The 24801-nt window shown below is 45.5% G+C and overlaps 1 protein-coding gene across 2 annotated transcripts in view; it reads right to left on the reverse strand.

Moving 5' to 3' along the window:
- NHS (NHS actin remodeling regulator) overlaps positions 1–18253 on the reverse strand; it is a 339250-nt gene extending 320997 nt beyond the window's left edge. For both annotated transcript variants that reach the window (XM_032475419.1, XM_032475418.1), the window contains exon 1: positions 16419–18253. In XM_032475419.1, the coding sequence (XP_032331310.1) occupies positions 16419–16965 (547 nt within the window). In that variant the 5' untranslated portion in view covers positions 16966–18253. The remainder of the gene's footprint in view (positions 1–16418) is intronic.
- Between the last annotated feature and the right edge of the window lie 6548 nt (positions 18254–24801).

Genomic DNA, 24801 nt, shown 5'->3' on the forward strand with positions numbered 1-24801 from the left:
TAACTGTAAAGGCTTCACACACCTTCACACCCAAAGTAACCAAATGTTCCATCCAAACACACGGCCGCCGTGGGGCTGCTTGCCTCAAAGATGTTTCGGATACTCCCGGGGGCTTGAAGGAGAAGGCTGGGCCTATCAGAGTCAGCCCTCAATTCTCCAAACACTCACTTCAAACCAAACAGTAAGGGAGCCTGTGAAGCTGGGGTAGGGTGGGGTTTCTACGACTCACTGAGCACAGGACTTCAAATCTCAGCAGCGGAGTCTGGGAAGCTGAACCTGTGTCAGGGCTTTGAAAGAAAGTCCCGTGGGCAGTTTTAGAATTTGCTTGAGGCATCTCAACCCCCAGAATCTACAAAGTTCCATCTAGTCGAGGTTGCTATGCATCAGGTATCTAAGGCCCTCAAAGCAGGGCCCCAAGAATAAACTCTCTCAGCGGGGCTGAAGGGCCTTCCCCTCTTCGGTGTCTCTTGCCCTTCTGAAGAAATGCTCTGCTTTGCTTAGATTTGGCATAAAACTTCAATGGCAGGCGCCATTAGAGGAGGCTACTGCTGATTCAGCTCTAAAGCTCGTCCCTCCAAGTCGTTAGAGAGCTCATCACTCCTCCCCTCCCACCCCCTCCCCAAGGGAAGGAAGCAATCTGCAAATCCAAAAGGATTCTCCTTCTCACAGAGGAAGAGCTGGAGCGGCACCAATAAAGATTCCAATGTCAACCTCTGAGGACATGGAGTTTGCGAGTGATTTGAAACCGAGCTTTGTGAAGAGCCCTTGTCTGAGAATCAAAAGGCCCCGTAACTATGTTTTAATATAAAAAGAGGCGGAAAAATGGTCCTTTGAAGTAAACTACATCTCCTTCCATTGAGACACCAAAACTTTGCCATTAAAGATCAGTAATAATCTTTACATTTCAGAAAAATAGAACCAAACTTGTGCTTGGTCTAGAAGCCAAGACACAGCAAGGAAGAAGATCAGTGAGGGTCACAGCCTTGACTTACCTTTCAGACAAAGAGAGTTTTGTAAAACTCCAAGTCTGGGAGTTTTTGTCCAAAAGAAATGTGTAGGTACATTCACCAAAGGACAGGAACTAGAATGTTCATAGCAGCATCGTTCAGAATAGCCCAAACTGGAAACTCTCCAAATGGCCATCAGTAGTAGAATGGACAGATAAATCATGGTATAGTCATACAATGGAATACCAAAGTAATGAAAATAATTGAATGACAGCTACTACATACAACATGAATGGGTCACATAAATATAATTTTGAGCCAAAAATTTCATATGTAAAAAAGCATGTACCATATTATTCCACAACAGGTTGTTAGAAGTCAGGACTACGGCCACTTTGGGGGGGGGGGTGCCTGGAAGGGACTGGCAGGACTTCCTGAGGGTGGCACATGCTGTTTCTCATTCCAGGTGCTGGCTGAAGAGTGATGTTCAATTTGTAAAAATTCAATGAGCTGTACACTTATAATTTGTGCACATTGCTTTGTGCTGTAATTAGATCTCAAAAGTTTTACAAATATGTGTATATCATTTCTATATTGGGGAGAGGAGAGAGAAAGAGAATGAAGGAATGAAGGAATGAATATGAATGAATTCTTTTAGTTCCAGGTAGGAACATTTCTCGAGAACCTAGAACTCTGTTAACAAGTTTTGATTTCCACTTGCTTACTTGAGGAAAGCTGTGATACTGCTCTGGTCACACACAGAAACTCTTCATGTCTCTCAGGGAAAAAAAAGACTCAACAGTTTAGTGCCCCTTTTATTCAGTGAAAGAAGACCAAACACTTGGGAGTAATTCTGTCATCTGTGCATTTTCAAGAAAACCAGTTCCTTTTTCTCCCTTTCTCTCCCCACGCTATACCTCTATGTGAGTCAGGGTCAGATAACTGCTTTAACAAATATCCCCTAAATCTCACAATAAAAGTTGACTTCTCCCTCAAGTGAAAGCCAAACAAGTGTTGGCCGACAGCCTGGTGTGTGGTGATTCTAGGACCCAGGCTCCTTCTATCTGGTGGCTCTACCATCCCTTAGCACCTTGGAGTCCTCTGCTAAGTCCTCTGCATGCAGCCAGCAGAGTATGGGAGAAGTAAGCTGCAGAGGATGGTGTAGGAGCTTTTATATGCCCATCCCAGAGTAGAGCAATTATTCCTCCCACATTCCATAGGATAGAACTCAGTCACATGATCTCATCTAACTACAAGGGAGTCTGGGAAGTGTAGTCTAGCTGTGTGCCCAGGGGGAAAAAAAACGTAAAGAGCTGTGAACACCTTATCCATTCTCTATCATGCTTTGCCCAGATCTATCATCTCCTCTCTCCTGCTAGCTGTTCCATGCCTGGTGTTTGAGTGCAAGCAGCAGAAGACAGAGCCCTGGACAAGTCATTACAGGACACGATACAGCCAGTCCCAGGAAGTGAGGGCATGGGTGTCTGCACTCAGCACCACTTCCACAGTGGCCTAGGTCCTCAGCCAGCCCTCCTCCGCCATCAGAAGTCCACACCCCCCAACAGTGAGGGTGTTATACCAACCGGTGCTAAATTGTCCTTGCAGTATCCCACAACATGAGCTAGACCAGCCAAGCCAGAAAGCGAGATGGCATTCTTCTGTCCTTGTTTTCACCATGCATCAAGCCAGCCAGAATATTTATATTGGTTGAGGAGCCACAGGGGCTGGGTTTTATCCATTTTTATATCTATTTCCTTTACCCAAGCCCCCTGTTACTGACAACCATAAAACAACAAAAATAGTAGCATCAATGGCACACAGGTATTAATTAGCCTATACTATGTATTCTGTGTACGTGCCACACACCACCGCCCTGTCCATGGACTGACTCATTTCATCTTCACCGCAACTCTATGTGGTGAGTACTCAGTATCCCCACTTCACAGATAAGGAAAGTAAGAAACAGGAACTATGAATTGTCGCACATCTGGCAAGTGTCAGAACTGAGAAAGTCAAAGACTGACATATACTTTTACTAGAAAGGCTACTGGGATTAAGAACACAGCCTGTGATCATGACTAAATCCCAGTCCCTCAGGGAGCAAACCTTGAACCTCAGCTTCCTAAGGAGGCCTTGATCCAACCAAGGTGAACAGGCCACAGAAAAGCACGCAGAGCAACTTGGAAAGAAAGCAAAGTCCAAACTGAGAAATAAAGAAGGGTGTCTCTTTGGTTTGGGGTTTGTTTTTTTTTAATTTTCCTTCTCACTCAACAGCCATTAAAAACTTTATATTGACAAATCAATCAAGAAAACCTATAAGGGCTTTCAAATTTACCTTGACAAGCCAATACTCTTAGCCTGCACCACTTACTGTCTATGCAAATGTATTTGGAAGTGAATCTCATTTCTCACTATCACCTCCCACTCCATCACCAGCCTGGGATTCGTTGGTCTTGGCCTAAGGGACAAAGGGTTGAAATAAAGCCATACAAGCAGCAACCTTATGCAATATATTTTCCTTTCTGCAATTGGATTAGTTTTAATTAGCAAGGGCTCAAACTTTGCCAGATGAGCACTAGTGACATCCGATACCTGAGCAAGGTTCCAAAATCTCTTCTCTCACACCAAAGGCATTTAACCCAAGTGAAACTCTCAGGAAACGTTCCAGGGCATTCTTCCCGGTGTCTCTTCTTCAGTCTAGATGCACTTAGATATAATCATTAGAAATCAAATTTCAAACAACTTTCTTCATCCTCCACATGGCCCCAAACTTTGAAGCATCCTTCTCTCCTGTCTATGAAGCAGAAAGTCCCTTGACTTCTCACCTGGAAAAGGATTTCTGTGGTATTTATTCATGCTACACTTTACCCTCCTCAAAATTAATCTGGAGAATCAAAGTCTCAATAAACATGCGCCATCTTGCAAATTGAAGCACTTCAGAGTTGAGGAGGTGGCTGGCCAAAGCAGAACTCTGATGCGAAACTAAAATGGAAACTACAGCTTTACTCGCATTATTAAAATATAAATACAGGCTGGAGGAACAGAGTCCAGATGCATGCTGGAGAGAAACATAAATATTGATATTATATTCTAATGAACATTATGTCTCACTGGCTGTCATCCTTCCTTACAGCTCCTAGTTCTCCCTTCCCTTTGATGTCTAGTAACAAACTCAAGAGTAGCCAAACTCTAGAGTAGGGCTTCTTATTTAAGTCTAGATGCACTTAGATGTGTAATCATTAGAAATCAAATTTCAAACAACTTTCCTTATCCTCCACCAGGCTTCAAGCATCAACATGAGCTGAAAACACAGCTACAAATCAGCATTCCTGGCTACTTAAAAATTTGCCTTACGAGTAACAAGTTCTTTTTATTCCATGTCTTTTTAAATATTATTTTAGCTTTATCTTAGAAAAACTCCTACTTCTCGGTTACCCCTGGGGCCTCTGAGGCTAGATTCTTATCCTTGTGTCAAACAGGGCTCTCCCTAAAGCTCGGCACCACGATGTCATAAACAGCCAGACCATCAAACCAAAGTGAGGAAACGCCACTGTTCCATTGTGTGTTAGAAATCTTTTTTTTTCTTTCAAATCTTTTTTTAAATTGAGGTATAACTGACATATAGCATGTTATTAGTTTCAGGTGTACAACATAATGATTAAAATATTTGTATATATTATGATATGATTGCTGTATGTCTAGTTAACATCTACCACCTCACACAGTTACATTTTTTCCTTGTGGTGAGAATTTTTAAGATCTACTCTCTTAGCAACTGTCAAATATACATTATTATTGACTAGAGTCACCATGCTGTACATTACAGCCCCAGGACTTATTTTTCTTGTACCTGGAAGTTTGCTACTTTGCAAACCTTATACATGGACTTGCTGGTTCTTAGCCTGATCCTACTGGAGAGCCCAGAAGTTTCTGTGGAATCATTACCTTCCACACCCATTTTCATACAACAGCCCCAGTAGAGGCTAGTGCGAAGACACCAGAGTTCAAATACTGCTTTCTTAACTCAAAAGAACAATATCTACCTGAAATGAGGGAATAGTCTCTATGTTCACAGGGGTGTGGATTACATGGGTGACTACAGTTGTTAAAATTCACCAAACTACAAACCTGGCACCTGTACACTTCACTGTATGGAAATTATACATTGATTTTTTCTAAAAAAAGTATTCATTAGAATACCTTTTCAATTTTTCCAAGACAGCACGATAAGATTAATCAACAAATCTCTAGGAGAAGTACCTCCTTCCTCACCATTCAAAGTGGTTTTGTAAACAGAAACAGACTCACAGACATAGAAAACAAACTTATGGTTACCAGCGGGGAGGGGGGTGGGAAGGGATAAATTGGGAGTTCGAGACTTGTAGATATTGACAGGTATATATAGAATAAACAAGTTTATACTATATAGCACAGGGAAATACCTTCAAGATCTTGTAGTAGCTCACAGTGGAAAAGAATATAAAAATGAATATATGTATGTACATGTATGACTGAAACATTATGCTGTACCCCAGAAATTGACACAACATTGTAAACTATACCTCAATTTAAAAATTTTTTTTAAATAAAAAACAAAGTGGTTTTGTAAAATGCATTAGTTTTTGCTGTTGTTGCTTTTTTTTTTCTCCTAGAAGGAGCAAGACACACTATAGCATTGATTCCTTTGGAACAAGCCTGGCAAAGTTAGAGTAGAGGAGGGCTTTCCTTTTCTTTTTAATTTTATGCCCTTCTGTATGGACTGAACTACCCAGCTCTGAACTTGAAACAAAAAATGCCAATAGCTCTAAACTGGATCCAACCACTTGTTATTACTTCCTCCAAACCACCACTGTGTCTCAGCAGGGGAACCACAAGAGCGCCCTACCTGGTCTTTCTGCTTCTGCCATTCCCACAGCCTCTTCTTGACACAATCGCCAAAGGGATCCTTTGAAACTGTAGGTCAGTCATGTCACTGCTAGGCTTAAAACCCTGCAACGAATCCCCACTTCACTAAGAGCAAAAGGAAAGTCCTGCTAGACCTTCCACCAGCTGCCCTCCACTATACCCAACCCTGGCCCCAGCCTCCCACTCTCCTCCGTGCTCACTCCACACCCAGCACACTGGCCTCCTTACCATCCCTCCATCATGTTGGGCACACTCTCACCCCAGGGCCTTTGCACTAGCTCTCCTTTCATCTGCCTGAACCCTAACTCTCTGTATCATTAACTCCTTCACTTTTTTCCAATCTTCACTCAAATGCTGTTTCCTCAGTGAGGCCCACCTGACCATCCCATTTAAAGTGGCCACCCCACTCCAACCCTCCGATGGTCGTCATCCTGCTCTAGTATCTTTCTGCCCCTTATGCTTACCCCCTGCTAACATGCTTCAGCATCTCCTTAAAAGTATCAGGTTTGTTGTTTATGGTTTGTCTCTCTCCACTGTAAGCGCTTTGTAATTTTTTGTTCACTGATGAAACTCAAGGGCCTAGAACGGTGCCTGGTGTGTAGTTAAATGAATGAATCTGGATGATAAACTCATTGGTCATTGTTAAAAATATCTATACTTCTCTGCATAACAAAAAGAGGCCACAATGACCGTAGGAATCTTAACAGTCGTCTGACCACGTAGAGGGACAGAGCATTGCTTGGTCAGCTGTCTCCTTTCCCCTGACCCAGCATTTCACAGATCCAGGCAGAGGTTTACACCTACTTGGAAAAAATTAACACATGCCTCCCACTCTGCATGATCCACTTATAGTACCAATAAAATAACATCCAATAATTACCAGGGGCTCACAACGTGCCAGGCACAGTCCTTGGTGCTTGCACACCTGACTCCTTTGGTCCTATCCACAACCTAATGTAGTAAGTACTGTTTTTACCTCCCTCCCATAATAGATGAAGAACAGGAAAAATTCTGTGAATTGTCCAGTCATACAGCTCTGAAGGGGCAGACCCAGGATTTGAACCATGTGGTCTGACTTCAGCAGCCACACTCTGGACCACATATTCACTTCCTTCCAACAGTTATACAAACCAGGTATCTGACAGCCTTACTCAAACTGAGCCTAAGCAAACTACAAAGGTCATGAATTCCAAACCTTTCTTTAAGGGACAAAGTGCGAAGACATAAGGTTCTCACCAAATATCCTCAAAGAAAGGGATAAGCACTTAGATTCTCAGCCTTTTACAAATCAGGGAGAGCAGCGGACTCTAGGACCCATAGAGTCCCCTTGCAGTCCAACTTTACAGTCGTTCGATGGCTAAAACACCAAAGCAGTTTCCCCCAAATAAACTCTTTATCCATTATGTACAAGAAAATTTAAATAGTCCATCTGATGGCTGTAAGTGAGTCCAGTTTGAGCCAGACTAACCTCATTTCCCTTTTGAGTAGGGTTATTAGACCGGGAGATCAAAGGAATGCTACAGACATATGGTATCTTGATTTCAGCAAACCATTTGACAATCACTCATGATGATAGATCTTGTGGGCAAGGTGGAGAAATGTGGTTTGAATGGGAAGGTGGGAGAGCATTCGTGGCTGCTGCAACAATGGTACCCAAGGAACGATGATTAATAGATGTCAGCTTGGAGGGATGCTTCAAGAACCGCCTGCCAATGGGCTCTGGCTGTGAGTCCACCTGAACAGGAATTTTATCAAAGATGTGGGTGATGGGCTAGCATCATGTTTATGATGTCGGCAGAGAGCAAAACGCTGTGGGCGGGAGCTGACACAGTGAATCAAGATTTTAAACCATCACCACTGATTGGAAGTGAAAGAGCAAAGCAAGCAAGATTCAATTTAACAGAGACAATGGGGGAGTCTTGTGAAATTTAAGTTCAAAATACCAACCACACAAATGAAATAGAGGAAACCTCATGTAAAAGAGATTAGATATGCCACTCTAAAGGAAAGGGGCTTGTCGTGCCATTAGGGCAATGATGGACCAGCAGTGTTGTGCAATGCTTAAAGTGATAAGGGCCATCTTAGTCCTAGGAGGACATTCACTTATAGAAAGAAAGGAGTACATTCCTGTTCTGCACCTGTGGCAGAGGGTAGCCAGACTGGAAGCAGGACAGGAAATCTGGCATTAAGAGTCCTGGTTGAAGGAACTGATGTTGTTTTACCTGGGATGAAGAAAGCTGAGAAAGGACCACAACAGTAACCCCTGGACACCTAAAAGATGTCCTAGAATAGAGATTATAGACAGATTCCATACAGTTCCAGAAAGCAGATTAGGACTAAAAGGCAGGCAATAGAAAAAGACAGATTTAGTCTCAGTGTGGATAAGGGCTGTTTGAGAATGGGAACTATGCACCAGTAAAGCCGTGGCGTGGGTGGCCGCTCCCAGGAGCCCCAGAGGGCATGGAAACGTGCTGTGCTTTCACTGGGACATCTTCAAAGTGAGTCTCACCCTGGGTGGGAGGTTGGAGTCGATGGATGCTAAGGTCTTTCCCAACTCTAAGAGCCCAAGACTCTCCAAGTCTTGTTAACTTCATTTTATTCTTGGTTATTTTCACTTTGAGGACTAAGGCACTTTATAATTAAGTAATTTTTCAGCATATGGATGCCCAGGTCTTTAGACTGCAACTTCAGTACACTCAAACCTTCTCAGGTTCATTAATAGATTGAGGGACAGACATTAATGTCAAAAACAAAGCCTGACCATGGCTGTCCTAATCATTTACAAAGATAAGCTAGACAGGTTCTCTGCCCTTTGTGGGCTTACAGTCTGGTAGGAGGGCTTCTCCAAAACCTTATTTCAACAAATTTAGACCTTAAAATGAGAGCCTTACGTTCAGAAACCATCCTCCCTACTTATCTTTCATTTTCATTTATCATCAAGATGTGATTCATGAAGAATTCTTGATGTAAAGAGAACTTACCAGAAGTTTTGTGACTGAGAATTTGTTCCAGGGATAATCTTCCCACGATTTCTGAATCGAGTGTCCCGCAAAATCTTGTGTTCCACAATTTTTAATAGAGTAAAAAGAAATTCAACTCAACTATTAAAACAAAATTCCCACTAACGTTTAAAATTATCTTTGTCCCTAAAATTTCAAAGTATTATATGAAGTCAATGAATCCTTAAGAAGTTTGGTCTGACACGGGACAAGAGGAGAGATTTCACACGTGACTGCAATTTCAAGGTGATGCCTATTAAAGGTAGGCGAGAAGCTCTGGGATTGAAGATGTTTCTGAGAGCTTCTGTGGACTTTACACTTTCCTGATGACATTGTGTAGGAAAGGCCTCCACAAACAGGAAGGAAGCAATCTTTACTGTTACCAACTTCGCAGTATCAGCCAAACAGAATCTCAAGGATTTCCTACGTAAAGTAGTTTGGTAGTTTTCATTTAAAAGCCCAATCCAACACAACAAGAAAAGTCTAGAAAGAAGTGTTTTGCTGTTACTAGTTAAGAGGAAATTATACCCATGAATTACTAACCTTTGAAAGATTGCTTTCTTCTCAGTTGCTCCATGACAGGTTTAAAAGCAGCTTTCAATGGAGCTGTTAGGATCTCATAATGCCTCAAAAAAAAAAAAAAGAACCTTGCTGAGCAGAGCCAGGAAAAAAAGATACCTAATCACAGTTACTAAAACATCCAAAAAAAAAAAAAGAAGAAGAAAGAAAGAAAGAAAAGAAAACCACATCAACCAGATTGCCAAGGGTTTTTGTGGATGGTAAGATGAACAGAATAGGGAGGAAAAGGATCACCCGTCCAAAAGCAGGAAGAATCCATGATCAGCATTGCCATATCGACTCAAAATGATCGATACAACCCGTGTGTTACTTCCTAGTATGTTTCTGGGTTTAGTAGTTTCCGTGTCTGCTCTGGCTGAAGTTATGCTTCTCAAATAGGGAGTTTGGATCTCCTGGGGCCGTAACTGACCCATTCCACAGGACCATAAACAGTGCTCCCTAAGGCTGACTGATGGAACACTGAGGAACTGAGGGAATGTGTCTTCACCATCTGAGTTCCTTTTGTGCCTCTTCTCACTTTTGAAGCACCGAAGATCTCCTACACCAATGAGGGGTTCAAAGTGCAAGAAGTTTTTGTGGCAGGCAACCCCAGGAATCACCCATAGGTAAGTGAGAAAAAGAGATGGAGAAAAGGAGGTGGAGAACACATAGTACATTAGCAAAGAAGTCACCACTGTGGGCAACTGGAGCTAAGTCTACTGGGAACTCTGAGAGGTGGCGGAGAACATGCCTCAGAGCTCTCTCATCCAAGGGGCACGGGAGCAGGGCCACCGGTCCACCAATGCCCCATCCGTCACTGCTTGAGCGCTGCTGCAGGGGCATTACCTTGCTGACACTTCTGCCTTTCCCTACGTGCAAGGCCAAGCATGGTCCATCAGACAGAACAAAAAGCCCTAGGTAGCCTTCAGAATGAGAGGTCAGGGCTGAAGGAATCTAGCAGAGCACCAACAATGCCTGCTGTTCAGAAGAAGAAAAGCTAAGATCAAGGTTAGCACAGAGTTCTGGAAAACTTGAAGGCAGGAGGTGGCAGGCAAGGAATCAGGTTCCACTTCACAGAAAAGATGACATATCCACTGATTATCAAAGAGAGAGTAGGAATGAGGCTGGAAAGAAGGAAAGAGTAGTATACACACAGGCATAAAGAATGAGAAAGCCTAGAAAGATGGGGAAGACCCAATAAGTAGTTCAGTCTGACTGGACTGGGGTGGAAGGTGTGGACAGCAGGGAAGGACAACAGGTAGAGGAGCAAGAGATGAACCTTGTCAAGTAGACAGAAAGATATTGAGAAGGGCTTTGATTTTAACATAGCAATCCCCCTGGATGTGTGTAGCCCCGCACGGGAGAAACGTCTAATGTGTGGGAGTGTAGTTTGTGGACTCTGACCCGGACCCTAAATCTAGGCTCCAGCACTTTCTAGCTGTTGCTACCTGAAGCAAGTTGCTAACCCTCAATAAGTAGGAAAACAACAGTACCTCTCTCAGAGAGCTCTTGTGAAGATTAAATTAGGTGATTCATATAAAGATCTCAGCACAGGAAATGACATATAGCAGAACTCAATAAAATATCAACTAAAAATAAAATCAATCTACCCTATAGATGTCACTGCAGTGAAATGTGGAAATGATGGTCTTTTCAGTAAGTGGCAATGGATTAATTATGCATCCACATGGAAAAAAATTCATCTTGACCCCTATCTCACACCATTTGCAAATCTCAATTCATACAACTCATGAATGTAAATGACAAAGGCAAAACAAAAAAACTTCTAGAGCATAGGAGAAGAGCCTCATGATCTTGGGGTCAGTGAAGAATCTGCTTAAGAACAAAGAATACTAACAGAACACAAAAAATACTAACCATAAAGAAAAGGATTGATAAACGGGACTACATAAATATAAAAACTTCTGCTCACCAAAAGGTAACACTAAGAGTGAAATGGCACATGACAGAGGGCAAAACCTATAGCTCACAAATAACTCATACCCACAATGCATGCAGAATTCATACAAGACAAGAAAAAACGTACAAAGAACCTTACTGAAAGATGAACAAAGGCCTCAAACAGGTTATCCACAAAAAAGAATATTCAAATGGTCAAAAATATATATGAAAAGGTGCTCAACCACAAAAATCATCAAAGAAATGCAAATTTAAACCAGACCACACCAGTGTTAGTGATGGCGTGGAGCAACTCACTTGCATATACTTCTGGGACTATAAATTGGTAAAATCAGTTTAGAAAACTGTTAGGCAGTAGCTACTAAAGCCAAATGTGTACATCCCCTTTGATCTAGCGATTCCACTTTTAGATACACTCTAAATAGCTGTGTATACATAAGCCCATCAGAAGGCATGTAGAAAAATGTTTGTGGCAATAGCCCTAAAGTGGAAACAACCCAAATGGCCATCATTAGAATCAATTAACAAATTGTGGTACATGCACACAGTGGGATTTTATTCAGCAATGAGAAGGAACAATATATTATATATGCAACAATCTACTATATACGCAACAATGTTGGGTGAGCAATGCTAGACACTAAAAAATACATACTATATGATTCCACTTTCATTAAGTTCAAAAACAGGAAAATTTAATTGGAGACGTAAGTCAGAATGATGGTTACCTTTGGGGTAGGGGGTAGTGCCTGATAAAATGGGCCTCAGGAGGGTGGTTCAACAACACGTTTTATTTCTTGATCTGGGTGATGGTTGTGTGAGTTGTTCACTTTGTGAAAATTAACCAAGCTGTACATTTATGGTCTATGCACTTTTCTGCAGCAACGTTCAACTTTAATATAAAGTTTACTTTAAAACTCAGAAACTAAACATAATCAACAGCATTCAAAGAGCCAATGACATTAAACTGTCTCAGGATGAACCTTTTGGGGTCAAGGACCATGAAAGCAATTCCAAAGTCTCAGGTTTTAGTGACTGAAAAGCTAGACTTACTTCACGTTTATGAGCATTAAGTCTCAGAAGGCTCTCAACACAGCCGGGTGATCCCCCCTACACTTCCTCATCGCATCCATGGTCCCTCCCTGCAACAACATTAACACCTCGCCCTCTCTCCTCACGTTACCAACACCCTCTCAGCTGAAGACCTTCCCACATAATTCACAGAGAAAACGGATCTAATGGTCTAAGAACGCCCCATCCAAGCACCATCAGTTCACCAGCCCACCTGCCCCTCTACCCATATCCCCCATCTTCCCTCGAGTTCCCATGGGTGAAAGAGGGCTCTGATCCCTTCGCCTCTCAGCTTCTCAAGGAATTATCATAATTATCCAGTTCTTTTCCCTGCATCATCAATCTCCCCCTCTCCCTGGAATCTACACATGCCTAAATACCAACATTTTTAAAGGAAATCTCCCTGCCTTTCCCTCCAGCCATGGCTCCATTTCCCCACTCTCCTTCAGAGCAAAACTCCTTGTAAGAGTTGTCTGTGGTTGCTATCTCCTCCTCCATCCATCCTGTTCTCTCTTCATTACTTCTTATTTGGCCTTCATCTTACCCCTTCACTTAAATGGCACTTAATCAGGGCCACTCATTGCTAACCAGTTACCAAACTCAATGCTCTTGTCTCATCTTCCTCTCAGAAGCATTTGACCAAGTTGACTTCTCCTCCATTCTTGAGACACCTTCTCCTTGCTTCCATCATAGCACACTCTCCTGATTCTCCTTCTAGCTTTCTGACTGCTCCTTTTCAGACTTTCTTCTCCTCTACTAACCTTCCGAAGTTGGACTGCCCTACGCTAAGCCCTGCCCCCCTTTTCTTTACTCTCTACACTGCCCTAGTTCCAAGGCTTTGCATATCATCTCTACCCTTAAGTCTTAGGGCTACATCTCCAGCCTGGACCTCTCTCTTGAGTTTGGAACTCACTCATCTAATTGTCTAATACACACAGGCATCTCAAGTTAACACAGGACAAACAGAAAAGTATTGATTCCATTCCCGCCATTCGCACCCCGCAACCCAGTGATGACAGATCTACTCTTCCACTCACCTTACCCATTTCTAGAAATGGAACTTCTATGAGTTAAGCCCAAAAACCTAAGGTCCTCCATAATTACTTTTTGTTCTCATACCTTTTACCCAATCCAGTTTGTAAGTCCCATCAATTCCATCTCCAAAATGAATTCAGAATCCGACCACTTCTCACTGTCTCCCTAGTCCTAGCCACTGTCACCACTCACATTGTCTAACTGGTCTACTGGTCTCCAGACTTATTTCCAGAGTGACTCTGCTGAAGTATATGTCAGATCATGTCACCCCTGCAAAAACCACCCCAGCCTGTCTCGGGGCAACAGGATGCAGCTGTCCAAGAATGGTGATCCGAGTGGGAAGGCTATACAGGGGGTATGGAGGCACCCAGACACATTCAAACAGGGAGAAAAAGGAACTTCAATCACTTTTAGGCTTCCTCTCCCTTTCAAACTCCTCTAGGCCTCGAGCAATGCTAAAGGGAGATGCATAATGTAGTAGACGCCACTGGTATTCCACCCACAGCCCTTCTGCCCTCCCCAGAGGACCCCTGCAGACATTCCTGTACACACCATAGGCATTTGGCATCTCTCTACGTGGCCAGGGAGCATGCTGAGCCCACACATGGCACAGGCCCAGGAGCCAGAGAGTTCATGCTCCAGGTGCCACTCTCCATCAGTGAGGGGTGGAAGTTGGTGGAGAAATACTCCAGCTTCCTCACTCTTCAGTGCAATACTTCTGAGGTATGTGCTGGATTGAATCCCACTTGCCTGGGATGGAAAGCAGCTCACAATGTCCATGAGGTTTCCTCTTTCCCTGCCCTACTTCCCCACTCTCTCCTCACGTTTCGGGGGGGATCCCTTCTCAAATAAATGCATGCACAGAAATCCTTGTCTCCACCTCTGCATGCTAGGAAACCCAAATTAAGACACATAATATTGTGCTTTTCTTCGCAAAGGTAATGCCTTTTATAACACCAAACAAGAACAATGCCCTCCTAAATTTATATGGACAAGAGACAAGAGAGGTTTGGACACAAAGTCTGGAGACAATGTTTTAGAAAAACGTAAAAATTAATAGGAGATTTTAAATCTATTCCTGGGTATTATATTAGCTCCATCTTTATTCATGTATAAGTACACAGAGTATATGTTCATCAATTGTATGCACATACCCAAAGTCCCTCTTTTCTCTATTAACCATTAATCTGTACTCCAAACAGCTAAAAGGATTTATGAAATTCTGGATACATAACTATCCACTCCTCCCTCTAAAGAAAGAGGGCAGAAGAGAATACATTCTGCTCCAGAGCTGAGTTTCACTTGTGAGAAATCTAACTTAAGGAGCAGTGTGTCACAATCACTCACACACACACACACACACAGGAAATGTATGCACCACTCAACAGTCTGCAAAACTCCCCTCCACTTCTTTTGAAGTGAAATCACCACTCACCCCAACCGCACTCCCCAGATATCAGCACTGTTGAAAGTGAAGGGCCAGTCTCTGCTGTGTGGTTTGGGGTAAAAAGGAGGCAGGATTAAAGCGCTTATTTCAAGTCCCAAAAGTAAAATACGACTTGGCCTACGGCAGTCCTAATTCTTTCCAGAACTCATCCCCGGAATTGCCCTTTTAAACAACCAGTCATTAACCCAACTCCGGGTCTTTTATAGCTGCGAAAACCGATCGCGCACATCATTTATTCATTACACTTATTATTATTGTTATTGCAGAAAAGCAGCGAATTCCCAGGGCGGGGTTCAAAGAGTTTGGGGGAGGGGGGCTGGGGTGGGGACGAGTGCGTGAACGGGGAGGAGGCTGTGCTGGGTTGGAGAGCAGAGGTGCCCGGAAGTCCCTGGGGAAGGATGCCGCGAGAGCGCCCCCGCCCCGCGCGCTCGGCCGCCACCGTGCACCGGCGCAGCTGCTGCAGCAACCGGGGAAGCTTCTTATGTAAGTCAGAGCCGCTGACATCACCTTCGCCGCGAGCGTCGAGCGTCGCAGCCGATCTAGGCGCCAAAGGACCAGCGTGCTGGCCTAGGGCCCCCGCCCACCGTCCGGTTGTTCCTAAATAACTCTGCCTCCGCCTGATTTGGCTAACAGTGCACCAGGAAACCCTCCTGAACGCCTCTCGGAGGGCAGATGATACAGAATGGCATTTATTGGGAGCCCTAGGATGTCGCAAGAGTGAAGTTAACGGGCAGCAAAGGTGCCCGGGGGTCTTCCACATGCGGGTGGATTTGGGCTACAGTACACAAGACGGGAGCAGGGGGTGTACACCTCTGGGATTCTCGGAGGGCAGGGCCATTTAGTAGGAACCCTGTGCTGTTCAGGGCAGAATAGAGGTCCAAGGGTCTCATCGATCTCCCCAGGGCCCGGGACACTCCTCCCTCCATGCCCTTCCAGGCCACAAGGCTGGAGGAGAGAGCTTTGGAGTTCACTCCAGGAGGCGAGCGGCGCCACGATATGTTGCATCCGAGCGCAAGGCATAAATTCTGGGCTCGGTGCAGCCCTCGAGGTCACAGTAAGAGGGACAAAACCGCCACGGCGTTGCCGAAGCCCTAAAAGGACACTCACTACTCCTGGAGCTCCCCTCAAGCATGCTGGGGGGGGGCACTACAGGGCTCCGGGATGGGCTGCTGGAAACCAAAGAAGTTGCACCAACCTCCTGCCCCCTGGGAAGGGATGGGGAAATCGAACCCTGAAGGTAAATGTCAGACTCCTCTGCCTCCTGTGTCCCCCATAAACGGTCCCTCTCAGTCGGAGACTGCCTTCGAGTCCCGAGGCGGCCCCTTTAACTTTCTCCCCTCAGCGTCCATCCCAGCCCGAGTCTAGCCTAAACTCCAGGAGGATTGGGGTGGGTCCCAGGAGAAGGGAGGGGTGGGAGGCAAGAGTAAGGTGCAAGCTGTAGGAGCGCCGCGGGTCTGAGATTGCGGCGACCGTGGAGGGCGCGAGGGCCCGGTGCCGGAGCGGAGCACCAAGGGGGCGGACGGCGCGTGTACTCACGCACTGCCTCCTGCTTAGGGTCCAGCGTGCCGAGGACGCGCTGCACGCCGCCGAGCTTGCCCTGCAGGGCCCAGACGCGGCGGTGGGTGAGCTGGATGTCGCTCTCGAGCTCCTGGAAGAGGCTGCACGCGTGCCGGGCCACGTCTGAGAGCTGCCGGAGGACGCGGGCCAGCGCCGCGTTGCTCAGCGCGCACAGGTCCAGCATGAGCAGTACGGCCGCGGCCGCCGCCGAGGACGCCTCGCCAGCCGCGGACGCCGCCTCCAGGACCCCCACCGCGCTCTCCTCGCCGGCCGCGGGAGCCTCTCCGTGCGGCGGCGCCTGGTCGGTCGGCGCGGCCACCGGCTGAGGAGGCTGCCCAGGAGGCGCGGGGGGCGCGTGGGGAGGATCCTCCGGCCCCGACGCCGAGGTCTCGTCCTGTCGGCCGGGCGGTTGCAGGGGCGGCGGCGGCTCAGCGCTGCCTCCGTTTGCGTCCTCCACCGGGCCAGGCGCCGGGCGCCTCTGACGGCACAGCCACTGCGGCTCCACAATCCGCTTGGCGAAAGGCATCCCGCACAGCCGGGCCTCGACTTTCTGGTCTCCTCAAAGCGCTCCTGGCGAGCAGGGAACCGGGCGCGCCCACCTGGGCAGGGAGAGGGCAGGAGTCGGGCAAAGGCGCGTTCCGGCAGTCGGGATACGCAGGGAGCTCCTCGCTCACCTGGCCTCCTCCTCTTCCCCGCCCTCTCTCTAGCAAATCAGTCCAGCCGGCCCTCGAACACGCGCACCGTTCCCTGAGGAAGATGACAAACACGGGGCACAGAAATCCCGGGGTGCGCCTGGGCTCTCCTCACTTGCTTCCAACCCGGGTCGGCTGCCTCAGCTCCATCATTCCTGTGCTCGCCGCCGCCGCCCCGGCTGCTGCTGCCGCCACCGCCTATATAAATGGGCGTGTGTGTATGTGTGTGTGTGTGTGCGCGCGCGCGCGCGTGTGTGTGTCTGGGTGGGTGGGTGTAAGTGTGTGCGCGCGCCTCAGTTTGAAAGTACCCCGGCGCAGGCCTCTCCCCGCGCGCCCCTCGGCCGCTCCGGGGAGCAACTGCGCCCGGGATCTATCTCCCTCTCTGGGCGGGGAGGAGGTTTCGGAAAGGCGCTTTGAAAAACCCGGAGAGAGGAATCCGCCTCCAGCCCAGGCGCAGGAGGCGGCGCGGGGGCGGCGGGGCGGACGCAGGGCGGGGGAAGGCCAAGGCGAGGGGGGCGCAGCGCCCTGTGCGGCCGCTGGGAGTCACTGGTGGCCTCACCGTGCCTGGCGCGTTCCGACGCAAAAAACACTTCCTCGCCTCTGAGGGGTTAGGATTGAGACTGTCAGTGTGGCCTAGGCGCAGAGTCCTCACATTGGGGTTGGGGGTTGTGGGCAACGAGCGCAGAGGCAGGAGGGTGGGGTATTGGGGATGCAGCAGGTCTGGCATGCTGGAGCAAGTTGCTTTGCCGAATTCCAGCTCTAAGCAAGTCCTTTGGGTTCTTAGCAGGGAAAACTGAGCTGCCCCTTGGAGTGCCCCAGGCTCTGTGCTCGCTGAGACACAGCTGGGGAGGGTGACCAGCCATGGGAGCATCCTGGTGCAGCCAGGGTGGCCAGGGTGCTGTTTATACCCCCTTCCCAGGCATCCCTCGGCCGCTGCGCTGGGCCGGGTCTCTATAGAATATCATGAATGAGACCCAAAACACCCATGAGCAAAACCCCCAGAAAACTGCTTGCAAAATTCATTGACACGTTAGGTGAGATAAGCCTGATGACCTCCCTGTCCCCTTACTGTGCTGATCAGATACAGGGATGTTAAAGTTCTCCATCAGAGAGCTGATGATTCACAGAAGAAAGGAGAGCTTTCCCCTTCAGTTAACTGCAAGGTATAATTTCTAAAAAGGCATGTACAGTATTTCGATTACAGCAGTCTACAGGCTGGATGCCGTCAGCCTAAAACTGAAAAAGCGTTTGAGAAATGTTAATAAAATGCATGCTTTCGTCCCTCCAAAAAGAATACTATAAAAATATTTTTTATTGTAAAGCCACAAGCCAGATCTTGGGAATGCAGACTTCATTTCATGTGTCTAAAGAGAACATGGAAAAAATATGTTTTATGGCAACAATAAAGTCCTCCAGACCTGTGGTGCTGTCTCCTCTCCCCCCTCCCCGCCTTTAGTGGAAGCCTGGGCAAAGCCCCACACTCAGCAGTCTGGACTGGCCCATACTTCAGTTATAAAGTCTTCAACAGACCCCTCTCTTATTCTACCTCAAAAAATAACATTTTTGGCAAGGGAGTGTCCCTGTTTATAAAAGACCCAGGCTGGGGATCTGGGGGTAATGGGTCATGATGTCTGCAAGGTACACGTAAACAAGAAGCATGATGATAATAAACATGTAGCAACAAGAAGAATGATGATAATAATGTATATGGACAAAGAGGGAGGAAAAAAAAGAAAATATGATGAAAGGTACAAAATAGTGAGTCTAGGTAAAGGGCGTTTGGGATTTGTCATACATTTCTTGCAACTTTAAATTTGGTTTTGTTTCCAAATAAAAAGTGAAAAAAGGGGGACAATATTTGGGGAAAGGGTCTTTTAGGAGATTTTTTTAATCTCACAAACCTAGAGAGCTTTGAGCTGGCTGTTTTCAAATTTAGCTTGACTTCTGAATATGTTCACAATTCTCAACATGAGGTCTGCTAGGTAGCCAAACTATATATTCCACCCTAAACCCTGTGAGGCAGAAAGAACAATCAGGGGCATTTAAAGGCATCCATTTATAGGGAGCCTTGTGGCAGGTGGACCCTGACTGTCACTGCCCCTCACCCAGCACTGTCCTATTTACAGCATTCAGGGGCCAGTGCAGCGAGTCCAGCTGAACACTACCAAGGGCCATGAGTGGGATGGGGCTCTCATTCCTAAGGGGAGCTTCGGATTATTGGGGGATTTCCTACCTGGGCCAGAGGACCCCTCTCCACCTGAGAGAGGTGACTGGAGGGAAGGGCTGAAAAGTCCCACGAGAGGGGGAGTTCTCATCCACGCCCAGAAGGGGTAGGATTCCAGGGGGTAATTAAGTCCGACAACAGGCTAACTACCTCAATGTCTGCTCCGAAGTGGTCAGCAGACCCTCAAGTCAAGAATTCAAGATGATTCAAAGTACAGATCAGCTCTTTGTAATCTCCTGGACTCCTGGTCGTGTGCTAATAAAGCCATTTGGGTCAAAATGCAAAGCTTTGCTCTTGGCTTTTGATCACCATCGGTCTCACTGCCCTCAGCCCTCTGTTGGTAGTCTGCATTGACCTCTCCAAGGTCACTTTAGTTTTTTATTTTTGCTTACTCTGAAGGACAACTTTCCTTTCAAAGTCACCAAAAATAAAACTAATACAAATAAAAATATTCATTAATACCATGAGTTGATGTGTTTCTCAGTCCACTGTAAGGTGTGAATACTGGCACTTTTAGAAAAGTGATTGTTAGACATCCGAGAGATTGTCTAAATAAAAAACAGTGAGCTAGCTATGCAAGGGCAGCTTCAGACAACCCCAGGCCTCATCTGCCCTGCCCACTTCAAGCTCCACCCCCACCCCACAGTTTTCCTATGGTTCCTACTTTTAGAACTAAACCACTAAAATCAATCAGTGTAGCCGCCCCATGCCATCATAATGGGGGTACATGAATATTCCTAATGCTAAGGAGTTTCCTATACGTTCAGGAGCTGGGTCTCTCTTATTCAAATCCCCGATGGCCCCATCAGACTCCGAGATTTCCCACAAAAAGCTCTGATGGAATCAAGGTTGATATCTGAAGCCAGACTGTTCTATCTACTTCTGTGTGTGTTGATCTCTCCCGATCACATACCATCCCCCAACCCATGTACACACATTTATCACCCTAATCTTGCAGCCAAAGTGGAAAAGGCAACATTTAAAAATGACCCCATTGCCTAATACCTAGCAGTCATTCATGCAGCTCAAAGGCCAGCAAAGTTCCCCTATAAAGTCAAACATTCGGTCAGTATAAGCCTTATGCCATTGTAAAGCGAACGAGGTATCCTGTTTCACCACGCCCCACAGTTCAACCCCTGCCTGCCTCGGCCCAGAGGGACAAGGTCTTTGTTGGAGCAGAGGCCTGGCATGGGGAAGCCACAAAAGGCAACTCTGCCCTCAGCCTGGCTCGCCTCCCGTTTGCACGGAACTGTAGTCAAGCTTCCTCTAGAACCTCACAAGCATCAAGGCAGAGATTTTTGAAAGGTTCCTCACCAAAAATCTCTGTTCTGTTTCAAATATCCCAGCATCCGTGCTGCACCATCATTAGTTATACTTGAAAAATATTTCTTTTGTCTAAGAAAATTCCAGGAGACACATGGGCTTGTTAGCATAATCGTGTAATTATAGTGACTGAAATCTCCCTTCCTCCACCCAGTTGCACCTATTCCTCACTTCCCCACTGTTGTTCCCTCCCAAAAGCCCTGCTAAGTACAAAGCTGTTAAGTAAAAAATATTTTCAATACTTTCATTGGGCAAAACTATGAGCCTCCCATCCCCACCCAAGTTACCCAAACCATTTCAGATAGAAAAATATAGCTAGTTTACATAAGGAAAAAGCAACAATTTGAAAGTAAACAAGTATGGTTTGTTCATAAAGCGTAGTGTTAAAGTATCTTGTAATGGAGGTGCATTATACTTGCCAAAGGAGGAAGAGCTGATTCGAGAGTCTGCGGCAGCGGTGGTTGGTGGGGAGGGAGAGGTGGCCATTTGGGGGAAACTCCTGGAAAGTAATATGGTTCACATTCAAGTAGAACCCCTTTGGGGAGCTCATGATTATCGTATACTCAAACTGCACCCACAAATAAAGTTATAGCACAGAAAAACACCTGGAGGGCAAAATAAAAGCTGAAGATGACAGAGCCGTGAAACATATGGAAGGAAGGCATTGGCAGAGCCAACAGAAAGGCTGCAGAAGATGTCACTGGCCCCTCTCTCCTCCCCATCAGCAGGCCAGGACCTCATGCTCCCAGGGGGGCTCTCCCCAGCTTTATGTTAGTTACTGAGCTCTGAGATTCACCAACTCCCTCTCTCCCTTAGCTGTGCTGGTTCCCATGAGGAAGCCACTAGCCCATGGTCATATGCCATCCCATTGGAGGGAGAATGCTTTCTCCCAGATCTATGGCTTACAGCATGAATGTAATGTCCAAGGCCTTCATGGCTTAGTTTCTCAAACTCAAAAGTCCAAGTTCTTCCAGTTCAAGAGCCTTAAATTGTGTACACCAGAAACTGACACAACATTGTAAACTGACTATACTTCAATAAAAATATATCTTAAGAAAAGAACTTTAATTCGGTCTTGTGTATCCATGTTCCCAGGAAAAAATTCATTAATGTATCAAAATATGAAGCCACACACAAAAAAATGAAGCCACTGTACCCATAATCTCAGAACCCTGCATATTGACAACTATCATGTGTAAAGTTTTCAGGGTAAAAAAGACTATATAATGCTACTGAAGGGTTTCCTTTGTTTTCATTTGTGCTTTTCTTCCTCAAAAATCCCCATCTAGTCTGTAAGTATGCAGGACAGAGGTTTCTCTCTGCATTTAACTGAGGGGGAAACATAGGCAGGGAAAAAAATCATGCTATTAAATGGTTTTCCCAAAATGCCAAAGACTGCAAATCCAACCAGCCCTTTTTATCTTCCCTAAAGGACTGTTGATTACTCACATTGTTTTCAACGGCAGAGATTTTGACTTCTTTCTTATCTTCAAAAATCCTAGCCTCACATTTTACAACTGAATATAATTTTCAACATGCCAAATCTGGATTTGGTCAGAACTGCACATACATCAAAATAACTGACAGAGTTAAAGCAGATGGTGATAGCAAACAACAAGGGAGTTTCATTCACTGATTCGTTCCTCTGGTTATGCAACAAACATTTACCGGAAGCCTTATTTACTGAGTGCGAACATTTATTGGGTGCTCAGGCCTCTGTTAGCTGCCAGGGATATAAAAGGAAAGAAGACATAAACATCGCTATCAAAAGGTAGAGTCTAAGAAGGCAGATAGACATGTAAACAAATAATGGTCGTGCAATGCCAGCAAGCTCTAATAGAGATAAGAATTAAGTGCTATCCTGAATCCCTAAGCGATTAACACTGTCTGGGGGGAATACAGACTGGAGCAGGGATTTCTAAAAGCAACACGGGTTTCAGCGCTGCTTCTTACAGCTTAGAAACAGAAAGACTAAAGCGGAGACCAAGCATCACCGCTTGGTTAAAAGCACAACAGGGTGGCAGAAACTGAGACCCTCCAATCGGCTGCGGGAGAAGATGTGCTTTTTAACGAGAAGCATTAAATGGTATTTCCAACAAATCTTTACAAAATCCTGCAAACCAGTTGGTGGGAGAAAGAATGTGGAAATTATGTTGCTTTTTTTTTAAGCTGACTTGAATTTTTCACTCTTTGGCAGGGCTCAGTTTATAAAGAGGAAGTGGATTTTTAATATATTTACTCTAAAGCAGTGTCTTCGATGGGGTAAAATGAACCACCCTCTCTGGAGCACATGGCGCTAATAAAGCCAAACAGCCTTTCCCCAAGGGTTCATAAGCTTAACCCCCAACCTCCGTGCCTCCCCACCCCCATTTTTTTTTTGACTGTTCAGAATTTGCTCTCTGAGCACCCTTCTGTGATGAAAACACCCAGCGCTGGCCTTGACCCAGAGGAAGTGCTTTTGACTGTGGTGGTCCTGAAATAAATCAGCGCTTTTTGAGAGGAACTTGAGGGAGTAAATTCTGCAACTCACAGTATCAGTCTGGGATGGAGTCCTTGTGAACGGCAGAGGCAGCAAACTTCAAACTTTATCAAGATCGCAGTGCTCATTAAGGAAGTGAAATTAAGCCAGATTTGAAGGAAAGCGCTGTAGTAATTACAGAGTTACGAAGATTTAAAAGCTATGCGCCTGGGCATGCAGAGAGCAACGTGTTTCCTTTGGGTTCAGAGACACCGCAATTACAGGGCTTAAGGGTAGCAGAGCACCGAATTAGAACTCCCCATTAGTTTGATTAATCACTGATGTAAGTGCAGGCGCTGGAAATAGCTACGGTTCAGCCTGATTTGTGTCTCTTCCTCCTCCCCCTCCCCTTGTCTCCCTCTATTTCCTTTACAAGATCAGGGGGTCAGGGAAGAATACAAACCTTGTATTAATGATAAGAAATTGGGTGCAAGAAAGTTAAAACTTCCTGAAGCTTAATGATTTCCCTACATCGGTGTTGGATTTGCCAAGACTTGTATAATAGTGTGTTCTTTCCGCCTCCCAGGCTGTTAAATGGTAATGGTACAGCAGTGACATGTTAGTAAATCTAATAAGAAAACCGGAGAATAATGTATTTTATGTGGGTGTAGAACAAGTTAACATCCCCATAGGAAGCTCACCGAGATAATAATATATGATATTGCATTCAACTGGCTATAACAAACAAACAAAAAACCCAGTATCTAGCCAATTAGCAATAAAGGGTGAGAGCCTGGCTCTTTGGAAAGAACTGTTACACCCTTCGGATCAACCTGACTCACAAATCTACTTGCAGAAATGGTGTCTGGCCAGGGAGAAGGATGCTACTGGGGTGAGGTAAGTATTTTGGGGTCAGGATATTTGACCCAGTGCCTCCACATCAGTATAACCAAAAAGTACAGCCAATTTTTTGTATGGATGGAGAACACAAAGGCTCAGAAATGGTCAACGTGCTAATTCAAACCCAGCATGACCACTCAGAGAAAGAACCCTGTTAAGGAAAATCCAGAATTCTTGGCACAAAAGCACTTTACTGGACTGACCAGCCTTTAAATTGTGGCCAAGACGACCCTTGATGGGAAAGGTGATTTTGTCAGCGGGAGATTTTAAATAAAAAATGTCACTGAAATTAACTTCCGTAGCCCTTTTCATATTTGCACATGAACTACAGGGCTCCTGGGATCAAAAGTGAGACAACCAACCAGCCATGCCTCTTAAATTATTTTTCCGGAGGTGTTTTCTTTCTCCACCTCAATTGTAAAGATCCAGGAATAACAGCCCAGTGAACAAAGTAGACATTTTTATTTCTCATCCTGTCTCAATGGTCTCATAATGGGTTCAATAAGAGTCTGGAAGTAATGAAAGTTTCTCCACAGAGAAACACAAGACTCACCATAAGGAGCGACAGCGCCTAGGAGTCTCCAATGGTAACGGCAACACTAGCAGAAACATTGCAGGAGTCCGAATTTCCGCCTTAAAAGAAAGAGGAGAATCACTAGTGTACAACTGGACTTTTAGGCCATTAAGACAAAAATAAAAGTTGTCCAAAATTCTGTTGAAAAATAAGTGGTAACAAGTACTTGGATTACGGCTCATTTTAATTTT

This window comes from Camelus ferus, chromosome X (genome assembly GCF_009834535.1).
Source record: "Camelus ferus isolate YT-003-E chromosome X, BCGSAC_Cfer_1.0, whole genome shotgun sequence".
Classification (NCBI taxonomy): domain Eukaryota; kingdom Metazoa; phylum Chordata; class Mammalia; order Artiodactyla; family Camelidae; genus Camelus; species Camelus ferus.